At 31.9% G+C, this 21,086-nt stretch overlaps 1 protein-coding gene across 1 annotated transcript in view; it reads right to left on the bottom strand.

Annotated features, from left to right (window-relative positions):
* Window positions 1-291: 291 nt before the first annotated feature.
* Window positions 292-21,086, bottom strand: part of LOC135957435 (probable ATP-dependent RNA helicase CG8611) — a 34,031-nt gene continuing 13,236 nt past the window's right edge. The window contains exons 6-7 of the mRNA XM_065508177.1: window positions 664-853; window positions 292-595 (exon numbers count right to left, since the gene is read on the bottom strand). Coding sequence (XP_065364249.1) covers window positions 403-595; window positions 664-853 — 383 coding nt within the window. The 3' untranslated portion in view covers window positions 292-402. The remainder of the gene's footprint in view (window positions 596-663; window positions 854-21,086) is intronic.

Consider the following 21,086-nt stretch of genomic DNA (forward strand, 5'->3'; position numbering starts at 1 on the left):
GAAAAGTATAACAATGCTAACAATGCTAATCCATTAAAAAATATGTTTCAGGTTTAATATAACAGCGTGTTAAGCTACGTTTAACTGACAAGCATAACCCACTCCTTGAATATATGTATATAACTAAATTCAATTTAAAAAAAAACCTGTTCATACTCATATATTCGATGTAGGATATCAGACAGTCGCGCTCGACCGACTATACTTTCTTACTTGTTTTTTACTTATGTTTTTTTTACTTATTTTCCAGTGAAATCATTAGTCCATCAATTGAAGCAGATAATTTAAATATAAGTAGTTTAAAAAATAACACTTTATTAAAATATACATATAGTAAATCTAACATATTTTTTTAACACAAATATTTGTTTTGCCTAAAAAATTAAAAAGGTGAGCAAAAAATTAGTTTTTACGCTTCTTAGCCGCTGGCAAACCACTGTCAAATTCGGATATGGTCAATGATCTTGAAGTGGGTATCATAGAGGCCAATCTATTTGGTGCCGGACGATTACTAGCACGAACACCATCCCCACTAACGGTAGTGCCGAAACGATGTTTTTTAGCCTTTTTCTCTAGTTTTATTTTCTCGGGATCTCTGTGGTAAAGGAAAAAAATGTTTATTAGTATACATAATTAATTATTTAATTTTTTTAAAGAACTTACCTTTCGGTGTATGTTAAACGATTTGTGGGTGGCGGTGGTTTGGGTACAGAATGCTTTTTAGTAAATGAAGTGGGTTGATCTCTTAGGCCAAAACTTTTAGCAAAATGGCCCATATGAGCATTTTTTACATTGAAAATGGGTTTCAATTCTTTGGGGAAGGTTGTGTAGAATTTGGTCCATGATACAAAGGCTTTAAAAGAAAAAGAAAATATAAGATTATATTTAAAGAACTATATAGTTTAAAAGATATTACAGGTTTATTATTATAGTAAGAATTAAAGAAATTTATTTTGAAAAGATTTGAAAGATTCACACATTATTTCTCTGCTTGTTAAATCGTTCTATTCCCCCATCTAATTAACTTTATACAAGTTTTTCTACAATACAGAAAAAAAAACACAAACTTTGCACAAAATTAACCACAACTAAACAATTAATTTAAGTTAAATGCATCCGTTGTATGAATGAATATACAACATTTTGAAAGCGAATGAATGAATGATTCTTTTAAGGCGGCATACGTTAGTTTTGCAAAATTAATTTATTTTATTTCCCGTGTGGCATTATGTCGACGACTTCTCCATTTGGTTGCCTCAATACAATACAGGCATACAAGTTTTAATGTTCTTTATTTTTTTTCTTCTTTTATTCTTTTTCAAAATGTACTTAAGCATCCATTATCCTTTTAAGTAGACAATCTAACACACCGAAACTTAAGGGGAAAAACAATGGTTGGAGTTATGAGATGTTGTTGAAAATTCATTCTATTAGTTGACACCCACACAATTTTGCCGTATAATAAATTAAAATTTCATTTTGTGGTAAATTGTATGTAATACATAAGTAGAACACTCATATAGATACAAAATATTTTACACCATTTACTTTTACGTGATCTATTGAATTGCTTTAAATGCTTAATGTACGTTTCCATCAGTAGAAACTTCTACTTATCAACAATGTTGATAATACGCTGTTATTAACATTAACATGTAACTGCTGCTAACATTAACAGTGCTGAAAGCTCTTGAAATAGAACATTCTAGTGTTGTCCTTTAGATAGATAATTCATGAAACTACTAGAAGTACTACTGTGTATATAAATAGTAACTGAAAATTCCAGTCTGTCAGAAACTCGTATGTTAAAAACCTAACTCAGTTGTCAAAAATCTAAGTGCTGAGAATGTATTAGTAAAAAAAACTATGTGAAATAAAAACAAGTAAGAGAGCTATATTCGGCTGTGCCGAATCTTATATACCCTTCACCAAATTATACTTCAAATAATAAATTTTAAATATTTTTAGGTAAACAAAATTTCTTTTTTTCCATTTTTTGGAAAAAAATTGTTCGTATTGTTATTTTAAAATAGTTTTTTGAATTTAAATTTTTTTTTTTAAATTTAAAAAAAAATAAAATTTTGTTTTTTAATTTTTTTTTTGGTGAAAAAAAAATTCGGGTTAAATTTTTTTTTCCGATTTTGACCCATTGTAGGTCCAACTTACTACGGTCTTATATACGTCGTTTCAAAGGTCTTTGAAATATCTATCATAGATATCCATATTGTCTATATTAATGACTTAGTAATCCAGATATAGGTCAAAAATAGGTCAAATATCGAGGTTGTCCTGGTTTTTTCCTCATATCTCAGCCATTTGTGGACCGATTTTGCTGATTTTAAATAGGAAACTTCTTGAAAGCATGTCTGACAGAATTATTGAAAATTTGGATCCCGAAGAGGTCTTCAGAAAATTGATTTCAACAGACAAACGGACAGACAGACAGACGGACATGGCTTAATTGACTCCGCTATCTATAAGGATCCAGAATATATATACTTTATAGGGTCTGAAAATTATATTATGGAAATTAGGGAATGACAAACTTATATATATCCTTCTCGCGAAGGTGAAGATTATAAAAACAACACTCGTATGTAAGATTTTTTGAAGTAATTGGTTTGCCTTTGGAAATGGTATAACCATAAAGCTATATAAAACATGTTTTTTTTTTGCCTCCTGCGGAATTTCTGTCTAATGTCTTTAACTTGACTCTAATTATATTAGAGCAATTAAATGGCATCATCATCATCCTGCTACAGCCACAAATGTTTTTCTATACTATTTCGCCTTTAAGTACTTCTACAGAAGTATACAAATTGGGTGGGTGGGTTGACTTAACCACAACGACACATGTTTTATTGTACGATTTCCAAAGGACTCTGTTAAAGACAAATAATTCCCTAATGAATGTCAATCAGTGTTGCCACCAAGAAAATTATAAACTACACATGTCTCATACCTAAATTACACATACGAGAAAAAATTACACATGTAAATAAATGTTCGTGATTTCAATGGGAGAAATGGTCTAAAATTGTCATAAATATAAAAGGTTTGTCATAGTGGACTCTGGGATGTTTGGGCCAAATACGATCACTTTATTGTTAATGGACAATTTTCACTTGCGGTGATTTTAATTTATCCAGGAATTGGATATATGAGGGATATTAAAGCAAGGTCTCTGTTTTTTAGTGAACTTTTCTAATTTAATGAATTCTTGAGATCGGTCAAATATATCAATTCCAAATACGCTTTTAACAAATATTAATCAATGTTCATTCGGAGATTGTTCCATTGGAAATTGTTACATTTCTATTAAAATTTAACAATATTTAAAAAATAGCACTCCGTTTGCTTTCAAATTTGAATTTATTCCTAATTTAAGTGCTTTGAAATCAGTTTTGTTTTCCGTTTCAAAGATAAATATTTTTTACTATTTGTTTAAAAATTATAGCTCTGATCATTTTCCTTCCCAGTAAATACTTTACCAGTAAAATCTTGTAACGTTTATATTTTTAAAATTTGTAGTTATAAATTTGAAATAAAGCTTCCAAAATAGTAAATCGTAAGTCAATTTTATTGTTTGTTATTTAAAACACACACCAGACACCAGACAGACAATAGCATAAACACAAAACAGTTCTTACGGGTATAAAAAATAACTAGTAACAATTTGTAAATAAATTTTTCTCACACAAATTCCTACGTTCTTGTTTTTATACCCTTCACCTTCGTGGATATTCTGAATCCTTATATATAGCGGAGTCGATTAAGCCATGTCCGTCTGTCTGTTGAAATCAATTTTGTGAAGACCCCAGATATATTCGGGATCCAAATCTTGAATAATTCTGTCAGACATGCTTTCGAGAAGTTTGCTATTTAAAATCCGTCCATAAATAACGGAGATATGAGCAAAAATCTGAGACAACCTCTGAAAATTTCATCAAAAAAAGACATGTGTGTTGGTTTCATTGCTTTGCGTATTTTGTTTTTGTTTTGACAAAAAAGCAACAATACGTATGTTTGGATGTGTGTTGGTTTCATTGCTTTGCGTATTTTGTTTTTTTTTTGTTTTGTTTCGTTTGTAACTTCTACAATTTTTAAAAGTGTTCTTGATATATTTAGAATGCTGTACTGAAAGTGGGCAATATACATACATATATACTAATTATTATAAAAAATAGTAATGCATCCACAACAAAGGTGAAGGGTATATAAGATTCGGCATAGCCGAATATAGCACTCTTACTATAACTGCAATTACCGTTACCGATATAATAGTTTATACCGTTATCTGTAAATACCTTTACCCTTATTCTATAAACAATTTAAAATTATAATTGAAAATTAAGTTTTTTCCAATAAAAATTTGTAATAACTTGTAAAAATGTATAAGTTATTGAATAATATTTGTTGTTTTATATTTTTTCATGTTGGAATTAAAAGTCTTTAATATAAACTAAAATTTAGTTTCTATTACCAATATTACGCAAACAAAACTATCACTAACGGCGAAATGTCCACTTGGAAAACCAAACATAGTAATCTCCAAATTACTTATCATATTTTTCTGCAAACCTTAATGTTAATTTTGTTAAAACTTGAGTCATATCCTCATACAATAATTCCATTATACTGAGTAACAAACGAGTACAATATAATTAAATATGAATACATTCAGAGATACTGGATTTTTTATTTATCAACTAAAATAGAGGATATATGTAGCTACTTTCCCTCATATAAAGTACATATTTATTTCAGTCGGTTTTAAAATCTGAACAATCCATAATTCATTCATTCAATTAAAATCCAAAATGTAGATAAAAGACATACATTGAAAATATATTTTGGATATAATTGGAATTTAAAATTACACATGAATTACACATTCACTCAATTACACATGGGCTACACATCCAAGTTAAAATTACACACAATATGTGTAATTACACATGAAGTGGCAACACTGATGTCAATACAATTAATTTTAATAGAAGTTGAGTAATTTGTATACATATTCGCATGTTTAAGTAGTAGAAGTAAGAGTGGGAGTGTGCTCTTAAATAGAAAGAGAGTCTGTGTGCATGTTTTAATAAATGTCTTTTAAACAAAATGGCAGACATGTGTGAGAGAGGGTGTTACAGACAAAGACTTTCATGTTTATACACATAATAAGAGTAATAAATGTCTACAATAATCTCTATACATTTCGCAGGCATCAAATATTTTGTATTATTTTCATTTTAACTGTATAATGAGGGTATAATGTTAACGCTTTTCACAAGCAATTGTTACTGAAATGTTTCTATATGAAGGATAACGGAATTTGTGTTGAAGGAATGCCAAATGGTAAAGTTCTTTAAGTAAGAATTAAGAAAAATTTATCAAAATCATAAGATAATATTCAGAATTAAAGAATTTTTATGAAATAACATTATGAACATAATTTTCTTTTTTAACTTTTCTTATACAACAAATTTGTACGTGAATCAAATCAATTGGACTTTTTAAGATTCATCCCAAACATTTCGCTCACTTTCCAAATTCAATCATGATTATTTAATTCTGAATTCTGTTGTCCTATTGACAATAAAAAATATCAATACTCGTTGATACCGCATAATATGATAATTGCTTAAAAACAGATGAAAAAATTGCGTCCAACAAGTTTCGAACAAAATTCAATAGAGGTTTTTAAATAGTGACATGAGAAATAGTGCATCAATTCCGTACTTAAAAATTACGGAATTTTTCAAATTCATAGCTTTTATTTTGAAATATTTGTACAATATAAAATTATTCAAAGTATTGGCCATTGTTGACTATGACCTTTTCCCATCTTTCTGGTAACATAAGGATTCCGAGTAAAAAGAACTGCTCATCTTTTGAGGACTACTCTGTTCTGAAGTTAAGCGTATCCCAGAGAGAGCGTAGTCGGACGGGGCAAGGTCTAGACTATAAGGCGGCTGAGGCAAATCTTCCCAACTACTTCTTTCGAAATAGTTTTTAACAGGCAAAATGTGGTCGAGCGTTGTCGTGATGGAATATTACGGTTTCATGTCCGGCCAAATATTCCAGACGTTTTTCGGCCAATGCTCGCTCCAAACGAATTAGTTGAATTCGGTACAGGTTTCCCGTGATTTCAGCAGGACCCTTTTAGTCCCACCAAATACGGAGCATTAACTTAGTGTCAAGGATATTTGACTTTGGTGTCGATTCGGCTGGTTGAGCGGTTATCACAAACGATCTCTTACGCTTCGGGTTATCGTAATGGATCCATTTTTCATCACAAGTAATGATTCGGTGCAAAAATGATTTTCTTTTATAGCATTTCAGACTCCCATCTTCAAATCGTATGGTTCCCAATTTCCACGCATATGGATGAATATTGCTGCTTGCAAATGTTTTGAAATTGCTCCCACTGATTTGGCATGCTCTTGTTGAGTTTCACAACAATCTTCATGGAGTAATGCCTCCAATTCTTGGTCTTCAACTTCTAAGTATGATCAACAAAGAGATTGGGAACAAATTGTGTAAATTCTGGGTTTCAACACCGACCATATGAGGAATAGTTGAAAAGTTCGTGGATTGGAGATCACTACTTTATCAATATGAAAATTTCTGATCAACAGAAAGAACATTAAAGCTTGTAAACCTCAAGATTGTGTATTCTCACCACTAATTTTTAACTGTAGTAGAAGAATAATTTTAGACATTCTGATAAAAATGTTCAGCTTCGGCAAATATCAGATGTATAACTTGCTATGAATTGAAGAACACTAAAACAATACAAGTTTTTATAAATAAGAGCATGAGATATATTAAGTAACCAGAAGCCAATAAAAACCGTACATTGAGATGAAGGAACTAAAGGAAGACCAGGAAAACCAAACACATAGAAGCGATGAATTGAAATTGAAATATCAAAATTGAACCTTCATTGGAATAAGATTGAACATCATTCAACGAAACGAACATATTGGAACAATTTCCTGGCAAAAAAAAACGTTATCGATTTAGAAACAGTACTTACGGCACATGGTACATGATAGTCCAAATACAGCTTCTCACAATACTAAATATTGTAGAGTGAAAAATATAGCAAAAGGAATTAAATATCTGTTGCTTCCTGGAACCTCTAAGCGAGCAATCTCAAATCAACACCTAGAAGCTACAAATTGCAACTGATATATCAAAATTGAACCTTCATTGGAATGAGATTCAACATCCTTCAACGAAACATACATACTGGAACAATTTCCCAGCATAAAAACGTTATTGATTTAGAAGCAGTTCTTACTGCGCCTGGTACAGGATAGTCAAAAAACAGCTTCTCCTAATATAGATTTAGCTTACAAACAGGGTGAAAAACAAAATAAAGGCAATACCTATCTGCTGCTTCCTGAAAGTATTAAGGCAGAAGCTCTAGGCAAGGAATCTCAAACCAATCGGGAGTGCTTCTCGAATTTATGTGCATTCCAAAAATTGGTAAGTGTTTCCGATACTGCTGCAACATTACATGATTTTTGTTCGAGATTCCTAGCCTAAAGGAATACAGCTTCTCACAATACATATTAGCTTAAGAATTCGGTGAAAAATAAAGTAATTTAAAGGGAATAACTATCTGCTGCTACCTGGAAACATAAAGGCAGAACCTCTAGGCGAGGAATCCCAAATCAATCAGGAGTGGTTCTAGGGTTTATGTTCATTCCAAAAATTGGAAGAGCTTCCTTTACTACTGAAATATTATATGATTTTTGTTCGAGATTCTAAAGCTAGACTCTTGCCTTAGGAAAAAACTAAAATCTGATTATAATTTTTTTAATTTAAAATTTGGCAACCCTTTCTTTTTGTAGTTCTCGTATAAATATCATTATCTTCATATATGTATTCAACTGACACTGTGATGTTAATTGATGTTTATTTGCATCTGCCACATACGAATACATTCAGACATTAGATGTTTGCCAGAATTAAGGATTTTTCTCTATATACAATATATTGTGTATTTGTATTGTATTTATACATGAATATCATTTGTATCTTTATCCTACATGATGTGGTTGGAATTAATTTTCTTTTGTATTTCTATTTGTATTCTTATTCAGTTGACGTTTTTCTGCAGGATATATTATTGTAGTGGTATTTTAGATATTTATCATGGTATTTTTTTTATACATACATAAGTACATATATTTAAATTTGTATTTATTTTCAGTTGTAATTTGATATCATTGTTGTTGTCATTGCATTACATTCATTTCCAAATGTACCAAATATTCTTATACTCTTTGTTAATTGTTGCGAATATATTAATTGTGGTTGGTGGCAGCAATATGTGCTGACAATTTTCTTTTTAACTAATGCTGCTGTTGTCTACCCTTATTTTATCAATTAAAAATAATTTATCAAGCTTTAAGTGGTTTACAGTTTTTTTTAAACTTTCTAAATTTGAATATTATTGCATGAATTCAACTTTTATTTTATAGGAGATAATATTTGAAAAATGTAGGAGAAAATATTTAAATCATTTGAAAATATGTCATTTGAAAGTGTAAATCTCCTGCACAATATATAATTCGTGGTTATTAAACTGTCAATTGCCCTCATTTCATTTAACCAAAAATGTTTATATATTGGATGTATGACATACAAATGCGTATCCTTTGAACGCGGTTTCTGTTTATAATAACTTATATGTCATTTTGAAGGGAACATATCAGTGGAAACAACGTTTTTTTGCTTTGAAAATGTTGAATTTTGTACCAACAAAGCGTCATATGCGGGAAGTTTTGCTTTACTTCTTTAATTTAAATGAAAAAAGTGCCGCGATTGCTCACCGAAGCTTATGGTGAGTGTGTTCCATCGGTTTCAACAAGCGAGAGATGGTTTACGGTTCAGATTTTGACACCGATCGGCAAAGATGGCCCAGACAAGCCAAAAAATATTGAATTGGAGGCATTACTCCATAAAGATTGTTGTCAAACTCAACAAGAGGTAGCAAAATCACTGGGAGCTACTCAAGCAGCAATTTTAAAACGTTTGCTAGCAAACAGGATTCATTAAAAAGCAGGGAAATTGGGTACCATACGAATTGAAGCTGAGAGACGAAAGACGATTTTGTATGTCATAAATGCAACTTTAAGGCAATAAAAGAAAATCATTTTTTCACCTAATCATTACTTTCGGTGAAAATGGATCCATTACGATAACCCGAAGCGTAAGAGATCGTATGTGAAGCTCGGCCAACCAGCCGAATCGATACAAAAGCCGAATATCCAAATAAAAAATAAAATCTGACCAGACCCATCACAGGGAAACTTTACTGAACACAACTGATACGTTTGAAGCGAGCATTGACCGGAAAACGCCCAGAATATGCGGCCAGACATGAAACTGTAATATTCCAGTATGACAACGCTCGGCCACATGTTGTAATACCTGTTAAAAACTATTTATAATGAAGTGGTTTGGAAGTTTTGCCTCACCCGCTTTATAGTCCAGGCCTTGTCCCGTCCCACTACTATTTGTTTCGATCGATTCAGAACGCTCTATCTGGGATACGATTCACTTCAGAACAGAGAATTTGGCTTTATTCGATCTTGATCTCAAAACATGAGTAGTTCTTTTGGCTAGGAATCCATATGTTGCCAGAAAGATGGGAAAAGATCATAGCTAACAATGATCAATACTTTGAATAGATTTATATTGTACAAATGTTTCAAAATAAAAGCTAAAAACCCAAAAAAATCCCGCAGTTTTAAATCATAAACCCAATACTTAAATCAAAATCGCGGTGACTTAAATTTTACCCTACTTTTATTTTGTAGGTTTAGAATTTTTCGTGTTGCAAAATGTAAAATATTATCTAGAAAATTAGGAAAACATTTCAATCTAGAAACATATCTCGTAGATTATTTGAACAATAACTTTTTAAGGCTTACATAGATTGACTCAAACAAGTAACTTTTTTCAAATCAAAATATGGAATGGTTCATCTGCCCTACAGCCCGTTACCAAATTATTGCATCCCGAAAAAGATTTAGTGCTTAATGCACATGTTAGAGAATGAGTTTGTTCGTAGAAGAACAATTACTTTAAAATTGGCTCAAACTTAAGCAACTTTGATAATAATCTTCAGTCAGAGTATTTATAAAAAATAACATAGCCATTATCCATGATAATAAAACTTATATAACAAAGGCCGTCCAGAGTACAGACGATTTTACAAAAGTCATTGTATGACTAATTCCCAAATGATCCAAATAACATTGTGTTTTAACACGTATAAAACCTTTTAAAAGAATACAATATATGTTACCCTTATTGTAACAATAGTTAATATCGCACTTTGCTAACAATTTTGTTGACATTTTTATGTAATTATATTTATGGCTTTTATAATAGTTACGCTGTAATTAGTAAACAATTTTTCTAATTATTTTCAAAAGCATTTTAAGTGGTAGCATGTCTAATTAGAACAGAAAATAAAATAAAATATTGAATTATTCCAATAACTCTCACTCCAAACTTTATTTATTAAGCACCCTTAAAACGAACATAAATATCATAAATATATTCGTTTATTCCAAATGAATCAATTATTTATTTACTAGTTATTCTGTTTTTTTCCATTTTAACTAAAATCTATAACATAAAAAAGGATTTTCACAAAAACACACAGACACACCACCACGCGATTATTAAGTAGAATAAAAAGATACTTTGTATGTGATATGAACGAACTTCATACTTTTTAACACATGTGTAATTGTACACACTTACACATACGATTACATTGTATATTTTTCTATCGAATTGTATTGTAACGCCCCGTTTTCATTTATTAAGTACTCGATTGTTATTTCGACTCCTTTTCACCGCCACATTTATGAATATTTTACTTGATTGGTCAATTACAATTACAAGTCAATCGTATATTGGAATGTATGAATGAATGAATGAGTGAATTGTATGCATGAATTATAAGTGTTTTTTTTATTTTCTATTATTTTTTTCCACTTCTTCGTGGTCTATAACATGCCATTTATAAATCCATTATTAATTACATGTCAATTTGAATTTCTCGATTTTTTTTTCTTCTCTGATTTCATTTTTTATAGTGTTGTTATATTGATTTAAATTGTATTTTAGTAATAATAATACAGTTTTAGTAATTTTTTTCTGTTTTCAATTTTAATAATGGTTATTAATTGAAATACCTGCAACGAAATGTGAGAATTTTATTACTGCTGGTGAAGGGAGTTGGACAAAATGAAATTTTCCAAATTTATTAAAAGGACTTTTTTAATTACTAATGGCAATATCATAGAATAAAATATACATACATAGAAGCGTTACAGAGAGACAAAAAAAACCTGTTATCAAAAACCTAACAACAAAATATATGTAAATCAATGTATTTTGTTGTTGTGTCAGCCATATAATTTGCGAGAGACTTATTTTTTTGTATTTTTTTCTCTGTTGCGCCTCTAGTTCTACCCTATGGGTAAAAATTAGAAATGCTAATCGGGACTTTGTAAAACCCCCGGGACTTTGTAAACGTACATAATTATGTCTTTACAATTGAAAGTAATTTTCTTAATTAGCAATTAATTTTTATTAGACACTAAAAAGCATACTATTGCATCTATGGTTTCGTCTGCCATTCTGGAATGAATTTTGTTTTCGACATATGCTGCTGCCGAAAAACATCTTTCATATTGGCAAAACTGTTTGCAAATACTCATAACAAATCTGCAAGTATTTTCCTCTTGTTCCTTTAGATATAAAGTGAACTATTTCTTTTGCAAGTTGCAAATCTAAATTATAACTTGGTTTCTTTATTGTTATTTGGGTTTTTTACATTTATTAATAATGGCGCATATTCATAAACGATCACCAAGTATTAACTTTTTTAAGTACCTATTTAAGTTATTCACAATTAATTACTTTCAGCACAATTAGTTAGCACTTAATCATGGGTAAAGTTGTAACTAAAAGCCAACTAACTAATACATTCAAAAAAACAGCTGATTGATTTCATTTTAATACATCTATACAAAAAGAAAATAGTCTAGAGATGTGTTTTTTTTTGTCAACAATATGCCCTTATTTTAATTGATTTACATACAAACTATAACTATAAATTTTGTATGTACTTTTTAAAGAACAAAAATAGTTTTTTAATAGCTTTATAAGCCTTTTAATTAATTACAGTATATATCGATCAAAATATTATCGACATTTTGTTTTCTCTACATGTCAAAGCAGTATCTAATTTAGTTATGAATTGTGAATAAGATCTACAACTATCTATGAACTATTTTTTAGTTTCCGTTTTACTAGTTCCGACTTTAGTTATGATTTATGAATATGCGCCAATATCTTTTAGCCTTTGAGCAATCGAAATATTTTAATTTTGTTAGAGCTCCTCATCTGAGATAAAATCAATTTCGTCTGAAGAGGATTTAAATTGAGTTTTATTAGATAACTTACAAAAAAATGTTAAGAATTGATTTTCCAGAGCTCCACTCTAGGAAAACCAAAAATACCGATTTCCTTTATTAACTATGTTGTAGCAGGAGAACATCACTTTGCGATATTCGGGCATGTAAAATGTCAAAATGCATAAAAAAGCACACAAAAATGACAATTTCCCCTATTTATTTATGAAAACCGAGATTTGGAAAATCCCGAAAATCTCGGGATTTAAAATTGAAAAATCCCGGTCTTCGGGGTTTAAGAAATCCCGAAAACCCCGGGATTTTCGGGAACGGGATTCCCCGTTTGGCATCTCTAGTAAAAATACTATGGAAACTTTTCAAAATATTAAAATAATAGGTTTTATATTGTATTTTTTCGATCTACCATTTCCCATAACTTTTATATGGGATTGAGATCTGGCGATTGGTTAGGCCACTTCAAAACACGTACCTCATTTAATTGTAACCACTTGATTACAATACTAGAGTTTGTGTGTTTGGTGACATTGTCGTGCTAGAATTCCCAACAAGGGACATATTTTCCAGAGCGTATGGATACATAACATCGTTTGAAATGGATCTGTATCCGATATCGGTCATAGTATATTTTATGATATGAGAAACTGTCTTACAACAAAATATTGCCACCGTCAAACTGCATTTGCGTACTTAGAGTGCAGTCTCTTTCCCTTCGGCTCCCTTAAAAATGTTCTCCCATCAATGCCTCTTAAATTGTATTTGGATTCATCCGAAAAGAGAACAGTATTCCATTTATGTCTCGACCTATATAAATATTCTTTGGTTTTTTTAGAAACAAAAAGTTTTTCGCTGGGCAACAGCTATTAAGACTAGCCCATCAGCTAACAGTTCGAGAACTAATTTCCAATATTAGATTATTGATAACTTTCCTGGAGTCATTTTTGGGTGTTTCTTAAACTCTTGCTATAGGACGTCGTCTTGGAGTAGTTTACGAGCTCTATCTGCCAAATTTTGAGTTTTTACAGAATTTTTTAAACAACTGATTTATTAATTAAATATTGAGAAAAAATAACTGCTCTTCTTTCGTATACTCTGTTCCAAAGTGAAGCGTATCCCAGAGAGAACGTTTTTTTTTTTTTTTTTTTTTTCATTAGTCAGGTGTAAATCTTGCATAGATATCCGTGGTTTTATAATACCAACGGATTATGTCGGATTCATACCGACTAAAGCACCTCCTTCGTCATCCTAAATCCCTACGGAACTGTCTATAAGGATATTGCGTCGCAGGGCGGGATAGCCTTTGTTAGGCTATGTGTCTCTTATTGTCGATTCTCGTCTGAGTTCCTCGTCCATCCTAAGCTTCTCATGGATACGTTTTATCATCTTGTCTATTACTTCCCAATTTTCCTTATCATGAGCAGGTTCTCAACAATATTTCGAGTATTTAATTGTCTTCCAACCACCTCTTCAGCCATTTGACGATCCTGTACAAAACGTGGACAGTCGAAAATAATATGCTCTGGACCTTCCGCTTGGTTTGGGCAGTGCGGACATTCCGGGGAATCATCAAGTCCAAATCGGTACAGGTAGCTTCTGTAGCCTCCATGTCCAGATAGAAACTGCGTTAGGTAGAGAGAACGTTCTGCTTCGATCGAAACAAGTAGTAGTCGGACGGGGATAGGTCTGGACTATAAAGCGGATGAGGCGAAACTTGCCAAACACTTCATTATAAACAGTTTTTAACAGGTATTACAATATGTGGCAGAGTGTTTTTATGATGAAATATTACAGTTTGATGTCTGACCACATTTCTGGGCGTTTTGGGTTAAATGCTCGCTTCAAAAGAATCAGTTGTGTTCGGTACAGATTCCCTGTGATGTTCTGGCCATATTTCAGCAGCTCCTAATAGATAGCACCCTTTTGGTCATACCAAACACAGAGCATTACCTTGGCGCTATGGATATTTGGCATTGGTGTCGATTCGGCTGGTTGGCCAGGCTTCACGTACGATCCCCTTCGCTACGGGTTATTGCAATGGAACCATTTTCATCGTAAGTAGTGATTATGTGGAAAAATGATTTGCTTTTATATCGTTCAAGGATCAATTCGGACACGCAAAATCGTCTGTCAAGTCTCTGGGCTTCAATTCGTATGGTGCCCAATTTCCCTGGTTTTGGCTGAATCCTGCTGCTCGCAAACGTTTTGAAATTGCTGCTTAAGTTGTTCCCAGTGATTTTGCAAGCTTTTGTTGAGTTTGACATCAATCTTCATGGAGTAATGTCTCCAACTCTAGGTCTTCTAACTCTTTTGGCTATCGAATATGAAAAACCAATAATGAAAATATAATAGTGTCATATGTGTTTGGAAGAGAGTATAAAATTCGCCAGATTAATGTGAGTTCTCAAGCGAAGTCTACAGGTCTGAGTACTACTGAAGCTACAGGATCAAATCGTTCGCCGATACGTCAGATCGTATCGACATAAATCTAAATGATTTATTTACTTTGCGTATCCTGAAATCAACACCAGCAAAATCATCAGCAACAGATTTTACTACATGAATGAAGGAAATAAGACTGGAATCTGCAGAAAAAAATCATCCCAAAATTTTGAGTGTAGTCACTTCCCGCAAATGCCACAGCAAAATCGCATAAATTGCAAAGGAGACAAGGTACTCAAAACACTTGCCGGCAGCACTGGGTATGCATAATGAAACCTTGGCTACATATAAAACGATTGGCCGGTCACTGAGCGATACCCAGTGGAGAAGCTTACAAAGATCTCAAAATGGCGCCATCAGGGCCGTTATGGGCTGCATACAGATGTCTTGGGAATACCACCTTCATGAGGAAAAGAAGGTTTTATGGGTCCATTATGGATGGCAACCGAACTTGAGTTGCGTTGCAAGTTGCCTAAATGGTATTACAGAAGGCAACTGGCAGCTATCATTTCCCACTGGCAACGTAACTGAAGTTCGTTTGCCATCCATAATCGACCCATTAGTGGTTAACACAACATGATTTCGCGTATATCGGAGTATGTACGAAAATTACATACGTAGACATGTATATGATCCTCTTGAACAAACTTCGTATGTAATAGCTTTGAACGTTAATCTCAGCGGTTGCACATGAATATCGTACATGGAGGCCGCCAATGCAGAAACCGAACAAACTCTTCCGCGGAAAACAAGAGTTGGATTAACCACAGGATCAATGTCTTCTGGCCCCGCATAGATCGTGGACACATCCAGTCTAAGTGGCGGTTCATGTGGATATTGATGTCAACATTGTAGAACCCTAAACGAAATTAAGATTTTATATCCAGCTACAACAGCGACCTTGCTCCCCAGAAGAAGGATTTAAGCAGATTACGATCCCCAACTAGTGAAGTTCTCGAAGTACAATAACTAGCCCAAATAATAAACCTTTTGAATTGATACAAAAAACCAATAAGTAATGTTTTGAAAATTGTTTTATTTGATCATTTGAGTGCCTTATTCAAGGATCAAGTGCAAATTTCAATGGCTTTCATATAAAAAAAATTGATTTGACTCTCCTGAAAAGTTTAAAAAAAAAAACACAAGCCTTTGTGTACCGATATTCCATTTTTGTTACAATCCTATAATAAATCTTTAAATTATTAAACCTTTTTTTAATACTAATTAGTTGATATAGAGACCAAATTGGTTTTTAACTTATTTCTTCATTTTATTAAACACAGCCTTTTTTCCAATTAAAAACTTTAATTTGCTTTTAAATAAAAACCAAATGATTTTATAAAATAAAATAAAAACAAAACAAAAAGTAAGTAGTCAGTAAAAAAAAAATTAACAAGCAACCATCATAATCATCAGCAGCATTTTAATCAACATGGACATCTGAATAAAGGACATTAATTTTGTAATTATATACAATTTCATTTTATTTTTTTTTCTGTTTAACAACGCAATTTTACCGCTTTAAAAAAAATAAAGCAAAATAAACCTGAAAACCATATAAAAACACAGAAAATGTGAAATAAAAAGTGACTGAAACAACATTATTTTTCCAATTATAAGTTGCCACACTTACAATTTTACAAAAAGTGATGAAAAAAAAAGTGAAATGAAATAAAGTTGGTTGAAAAAAAAGTGACAAACCAAATATGAAAGGGTTTGTTGGCGTTCAACAATTTCTATTTGGCCACTTCAAACAGCCCAACAAACCCTCTTTTAAAAGGATTTTTTCCCAAGTTAAATGTAAAAAAAATGGGCAGCAAAAACGCGATATTATTCGTTTGTAGTATGAATGAGTATACAAATAAATATGTATATTTGTTTTAATGTTTTATTAAAAGTTAAAGTTAATTTTGATTGCGTGTGATTACAACACAACATTGCAATGATGATGATGGAATGATTGTAGTTTTAATTTGATGTTACAAAAAAAGTTGGGCGTTCTTATTTTTTCTAGGGCTTATTGCTGCAACCAAACAACTGTATTATTAGCCTGAAGTATAAGGAGTGAGATCGAAAAATTCTTAACATACATATATGTTTATAAAAAAGAAACCACTAAACTTACAGCTTTAATTTTTTTTTTATTTGATTGAAATTATTATTACAATTTACAAAAAAAATTATTTTTATAGTTTTAATCACTAGTGATGAAATTTTGAACCTTTTTCGGAAACCCTTCCATTAACGTTTTTATAGTGCTTTCTGTCACTTTGCTCGAACATGTAGTCCATCTCCGTTTAAAATCTACCACACTTTTGGACACCTTTTTTGTACTCTTCAATTCTCTTTTAACAAGAGCCCAATATCTCTCCACTGGCCTTAGCTCCGGGCAGTTTGGAGGATTTGCCTCTCTTGGTACAAATACCACATTATTGTTCTTGTACCACTCAAGGGCTTGTTTGCCATAGTGACAGGATGCCAAGTCAGGCCAAAAATAAGTGGACACATTATGAAGTCTTATGAATGGAAGCAGCCTTTTTTGTAAACATTCCTTGATGTAAATTTCGGTATTTATAGAGCCCGTTGTAACAAATGAGTGGCTTCTTTTGCCGCAACTGCATATTGCTTGCCATACCAAGAACTTTCTGGGAAATTTTGTCTGCTTTTGGGTCCTAAACTTTTCTTCAACATTCCCTCGAGCATCAGCAACATAAAATTTTTGACCTGGAAGTTGCGAAAAATCTGCCAGAACATACGTTTCGTCATCCATTATGCAGCAAGAATATTTTTTTATAAAACTTGACTTCAATTTCCGTGCTCTGTTTTTGGCCTCTAAATTTTTAGTAGCGTTCCTGTCAGGAACTTTTTGAGCCTTGTATGTTTTTAAACCTGCATTAGCTTTAACTTTTCGTACCAAATAGTCCGAGCACTGAGCTAACCGGGCTGCTTTCCTACCGGATGTGTTGGGAGCTCTTTTGAAAATGCGTTCTATTTTTTTGGCTTTAGAAACATCATGTGGACCATTCCTTCTACCTGAACCAGGTTTTCTATCAACTGACAAGTTCTCCCGGTACTGTTTAATAACATTGGAAACAGTTTGACGGCAGACCTTTGTATGCTTGGCCAACTTTTTGTAAGACCAAGTTGGGTTTTGTTGAAAATATTTAATAATTTCAGTACGCACTTTTTTCTGGTCACTCATTTTAATCAGATTAACAAAAAAATTAATATAATTGACATTACACATAATAACTGACATGTTTTTCAAAGGTAACTTGATCAAAAAAAAATTCAAATAATACTTGGGTTAAAAAATGTAATGAAAAACGTGTGTTAAGAATTTTTCGATCTCACTCCTTAGCACACAACAAAAAAAATTAGACTTAATTAGATGTTACCAAGGATTATATGGTCACACAGAAAATTTACAAAAAAATCACAAATTGTAGCAATAGGAATTAAGCTCGAAAGAATGGCGGAAAATCAGTCAAGGTGTTGAAAATCATGAAAGAAACAGTATAATTACTTAGTTTGACTGCATTTAAATGGTTATAAAAACTTAATAGACGCTATGGTTAATGTGGAAAATGCGTATAAATGAAGAGTTTGATAAGATTTGAAAATGCCAGAGGATTTTTGTAATAAAGTGCAATATTTTTGAAGAACTGAGTTTTAAAGTAGCATATTTTTGAATCTAATTGAGATATTGACTTGACATTTTTATTGTAAGACCAAAAATTAACTTATCTAAACAAAATTTTTTTTTTAATTTGTCATTATAAATATAACAATTTAAAAAATCCCGCAATTCCTAAAAATTTGTTTTTACAATTTTGCCCATAGGTTTCCTTCGGGGCTGGAAAAATATTTTGGAGATAAATAGGGAACACATGCTTTGGGATTTTAGAACATGTTGCCCAAAATTTAAATTTTGATAAAAAATAGGTCAAATTCTGAAGGGCGTAGGGGCGACATATTCAAAAAATAGGACATGTTTTTTATACCAGAATGTTCTCCGTAAAGATACCTTACAGAAAAACATAAAATTGTTATATGTTCTTAAAGAAAGTTTTTTTAATAAAAAAAACAGCAAAAATCTACAATTTTTTAATTTTTAAATTGAAAATCGTATATTTTTGAATCCATAATTGATATTGCTTTATTGTATATTATTGCTAATTTAGTTGTTGAACTAACAAAAAAAAATCGAGTCCATTCGGTCCAAAAGTACAACCTATATTTTTAAAAAAGCGGGCCAAGGTATGGCAAAATTTTAAAATTTCAATTTTGTAATGCCTATAACTCGGAAATTATAAGAGATAAATAGAACACGCAACCATGTTTTTTTAAGACCTAGAACGATTTTCAAAAATACAAAAATCTTTGAATGCCTATAACTCGGAAATTATAAGAGATAAATAGAACACGCAACCATGTTTTTTTAAGACCTAGAACGATTTTCAAAAATACAAAAATCTTTGAAACAAAAAAATGGCACGAAGACAAAGATCGCCCCGCCAATAAAGTTTGAATACCAAGAATTGGAGGCAATACTCTATGAAGAATGTTGTAAAACTCAACAAGAGCTTGCAAAATGATTGTCAATCAGCAATTTCAAAATAATTGCCAGCAGCAGGATTCAAACAAAAGCAGGGTAATTGGTTACCATACGAATTGAAGCCGAGAGACCTTGAAGCACGATTTTGCATTTCCGAAATGATACTTGAACGCTATAAAAGAAAATCACTTTTGCAAGGAATCATTACATGCGATGAAAAGTTCATTCCTTACGATAACCAGAAGAAATCGTATGTGAAACAAGGCCACCCAGCAAAAGTGATTTTCTTTTATAGCGTTCAAGTATCATTTCGGAAATGCAAAATCGTGTTTCAAGGTCTCTCGGCTTCAATTCGTATGGTAACCAATTACCCTGCTTTTGTTTGAATCCTGCTGCTGGCAATTATTTTGAAATTGCTGATTGACACCCAATCATTACATGCTATGAAAAGTTCATTCCTTACGATAACCAGAAGAAATCGTATGTGAAACAAGGCCATCCAGCTGAATCGACACCAAAGCCAAATATCCATGGCGCTATTATGACCTGCTGAAATCTGGCCAGACCATCACAAGGAACCTGTAGCGAACGCAACTGATTTGTTTAAAGCGAGCATTTGTCGAACAACGGCCAGACATGAAACCGCAATATTCCATCATGACATCGCTCGGCCACATGTTGCAATACCCGCTAAAAAGTATTTATATATATAAAAGAGTAACTTTACTGAATGACTGACTTATTCATCATCCCACAGCCCAAACGACTGAAGCTAGAATCATGAAATTTTAACTCCCCAAAACGATCCACTAAGAAGGGATTTTTGGAAATTCGAACGTTTAGGGGGTAAAAAGGGGTAAAAACGGGTAAATCCGGTAATCTTATATCTTCAAAACTAATAAAGATACAAAAAAACTTGAAATTGCATGTTATGGTGTTTCGTACTTTTTCGAAATTCGAACCTTTTAGGGGAGAAAACGGGTAAAAACTGTATTTTGGTATTTTTTTTTTAAACCAATAAACATAGAACAAAATATAAGTTTGGTACTTTTTGGAAATTCGAACCCTTAAGGGATAAAAATTGTGTTTATTTTTGGTACTTTTTCATAAAATATGTTTTTCTATAATTTGACATAGACATTCGAATATTTTACTATGAGCTCCCACCACGATACAGAAAATTATTTTAATAATATTTTACCACCGCAATGGGGATAAAAAAGGTACCAAAAAGGGGATAAAATCGGGAAAATACATTTTATTGCAAATTATTAAGCCGTTTTTGATAATTTTTTTTTAACATTGGTTCCTGGATTCATTCAAAAATTAACTAACAGATTGTTATTTGGAACTCGAGTGCCATGGTGTATTTTAGGCCAAATCCGGGTAAACAGTTTAGTACTTTTTTTAAAACATATTTATTATTGGGCACATTAACACAGATTTTAATCGATTGAGACATGTCTGTAGCATAAACAACTTTTGCAAAATGGAATATTTTTAAATTTCAAACTTGAGGGGTGTTCAAGGAGGAAAAGGGAAATTGGTACTTTTCTCCTAATGGTACCTTTTTAATATTTTAAATTATTTCACTTATCGACATTAAAGTTAGCTGATAT

The sequence above is a fragment of the Calliphora vicina genome, chromosome 4 (genome assembly GCF_958450345.1).
Source record: "Calliphora vicina chromosome 4, idCalVici1.1, whole genome shotgun sequence".
NCBI lineage: Eukaryota > Metazoa > Arthropoda > Insecta > Diptera > Calliphoridae > Calliphora > Calliphora vicina.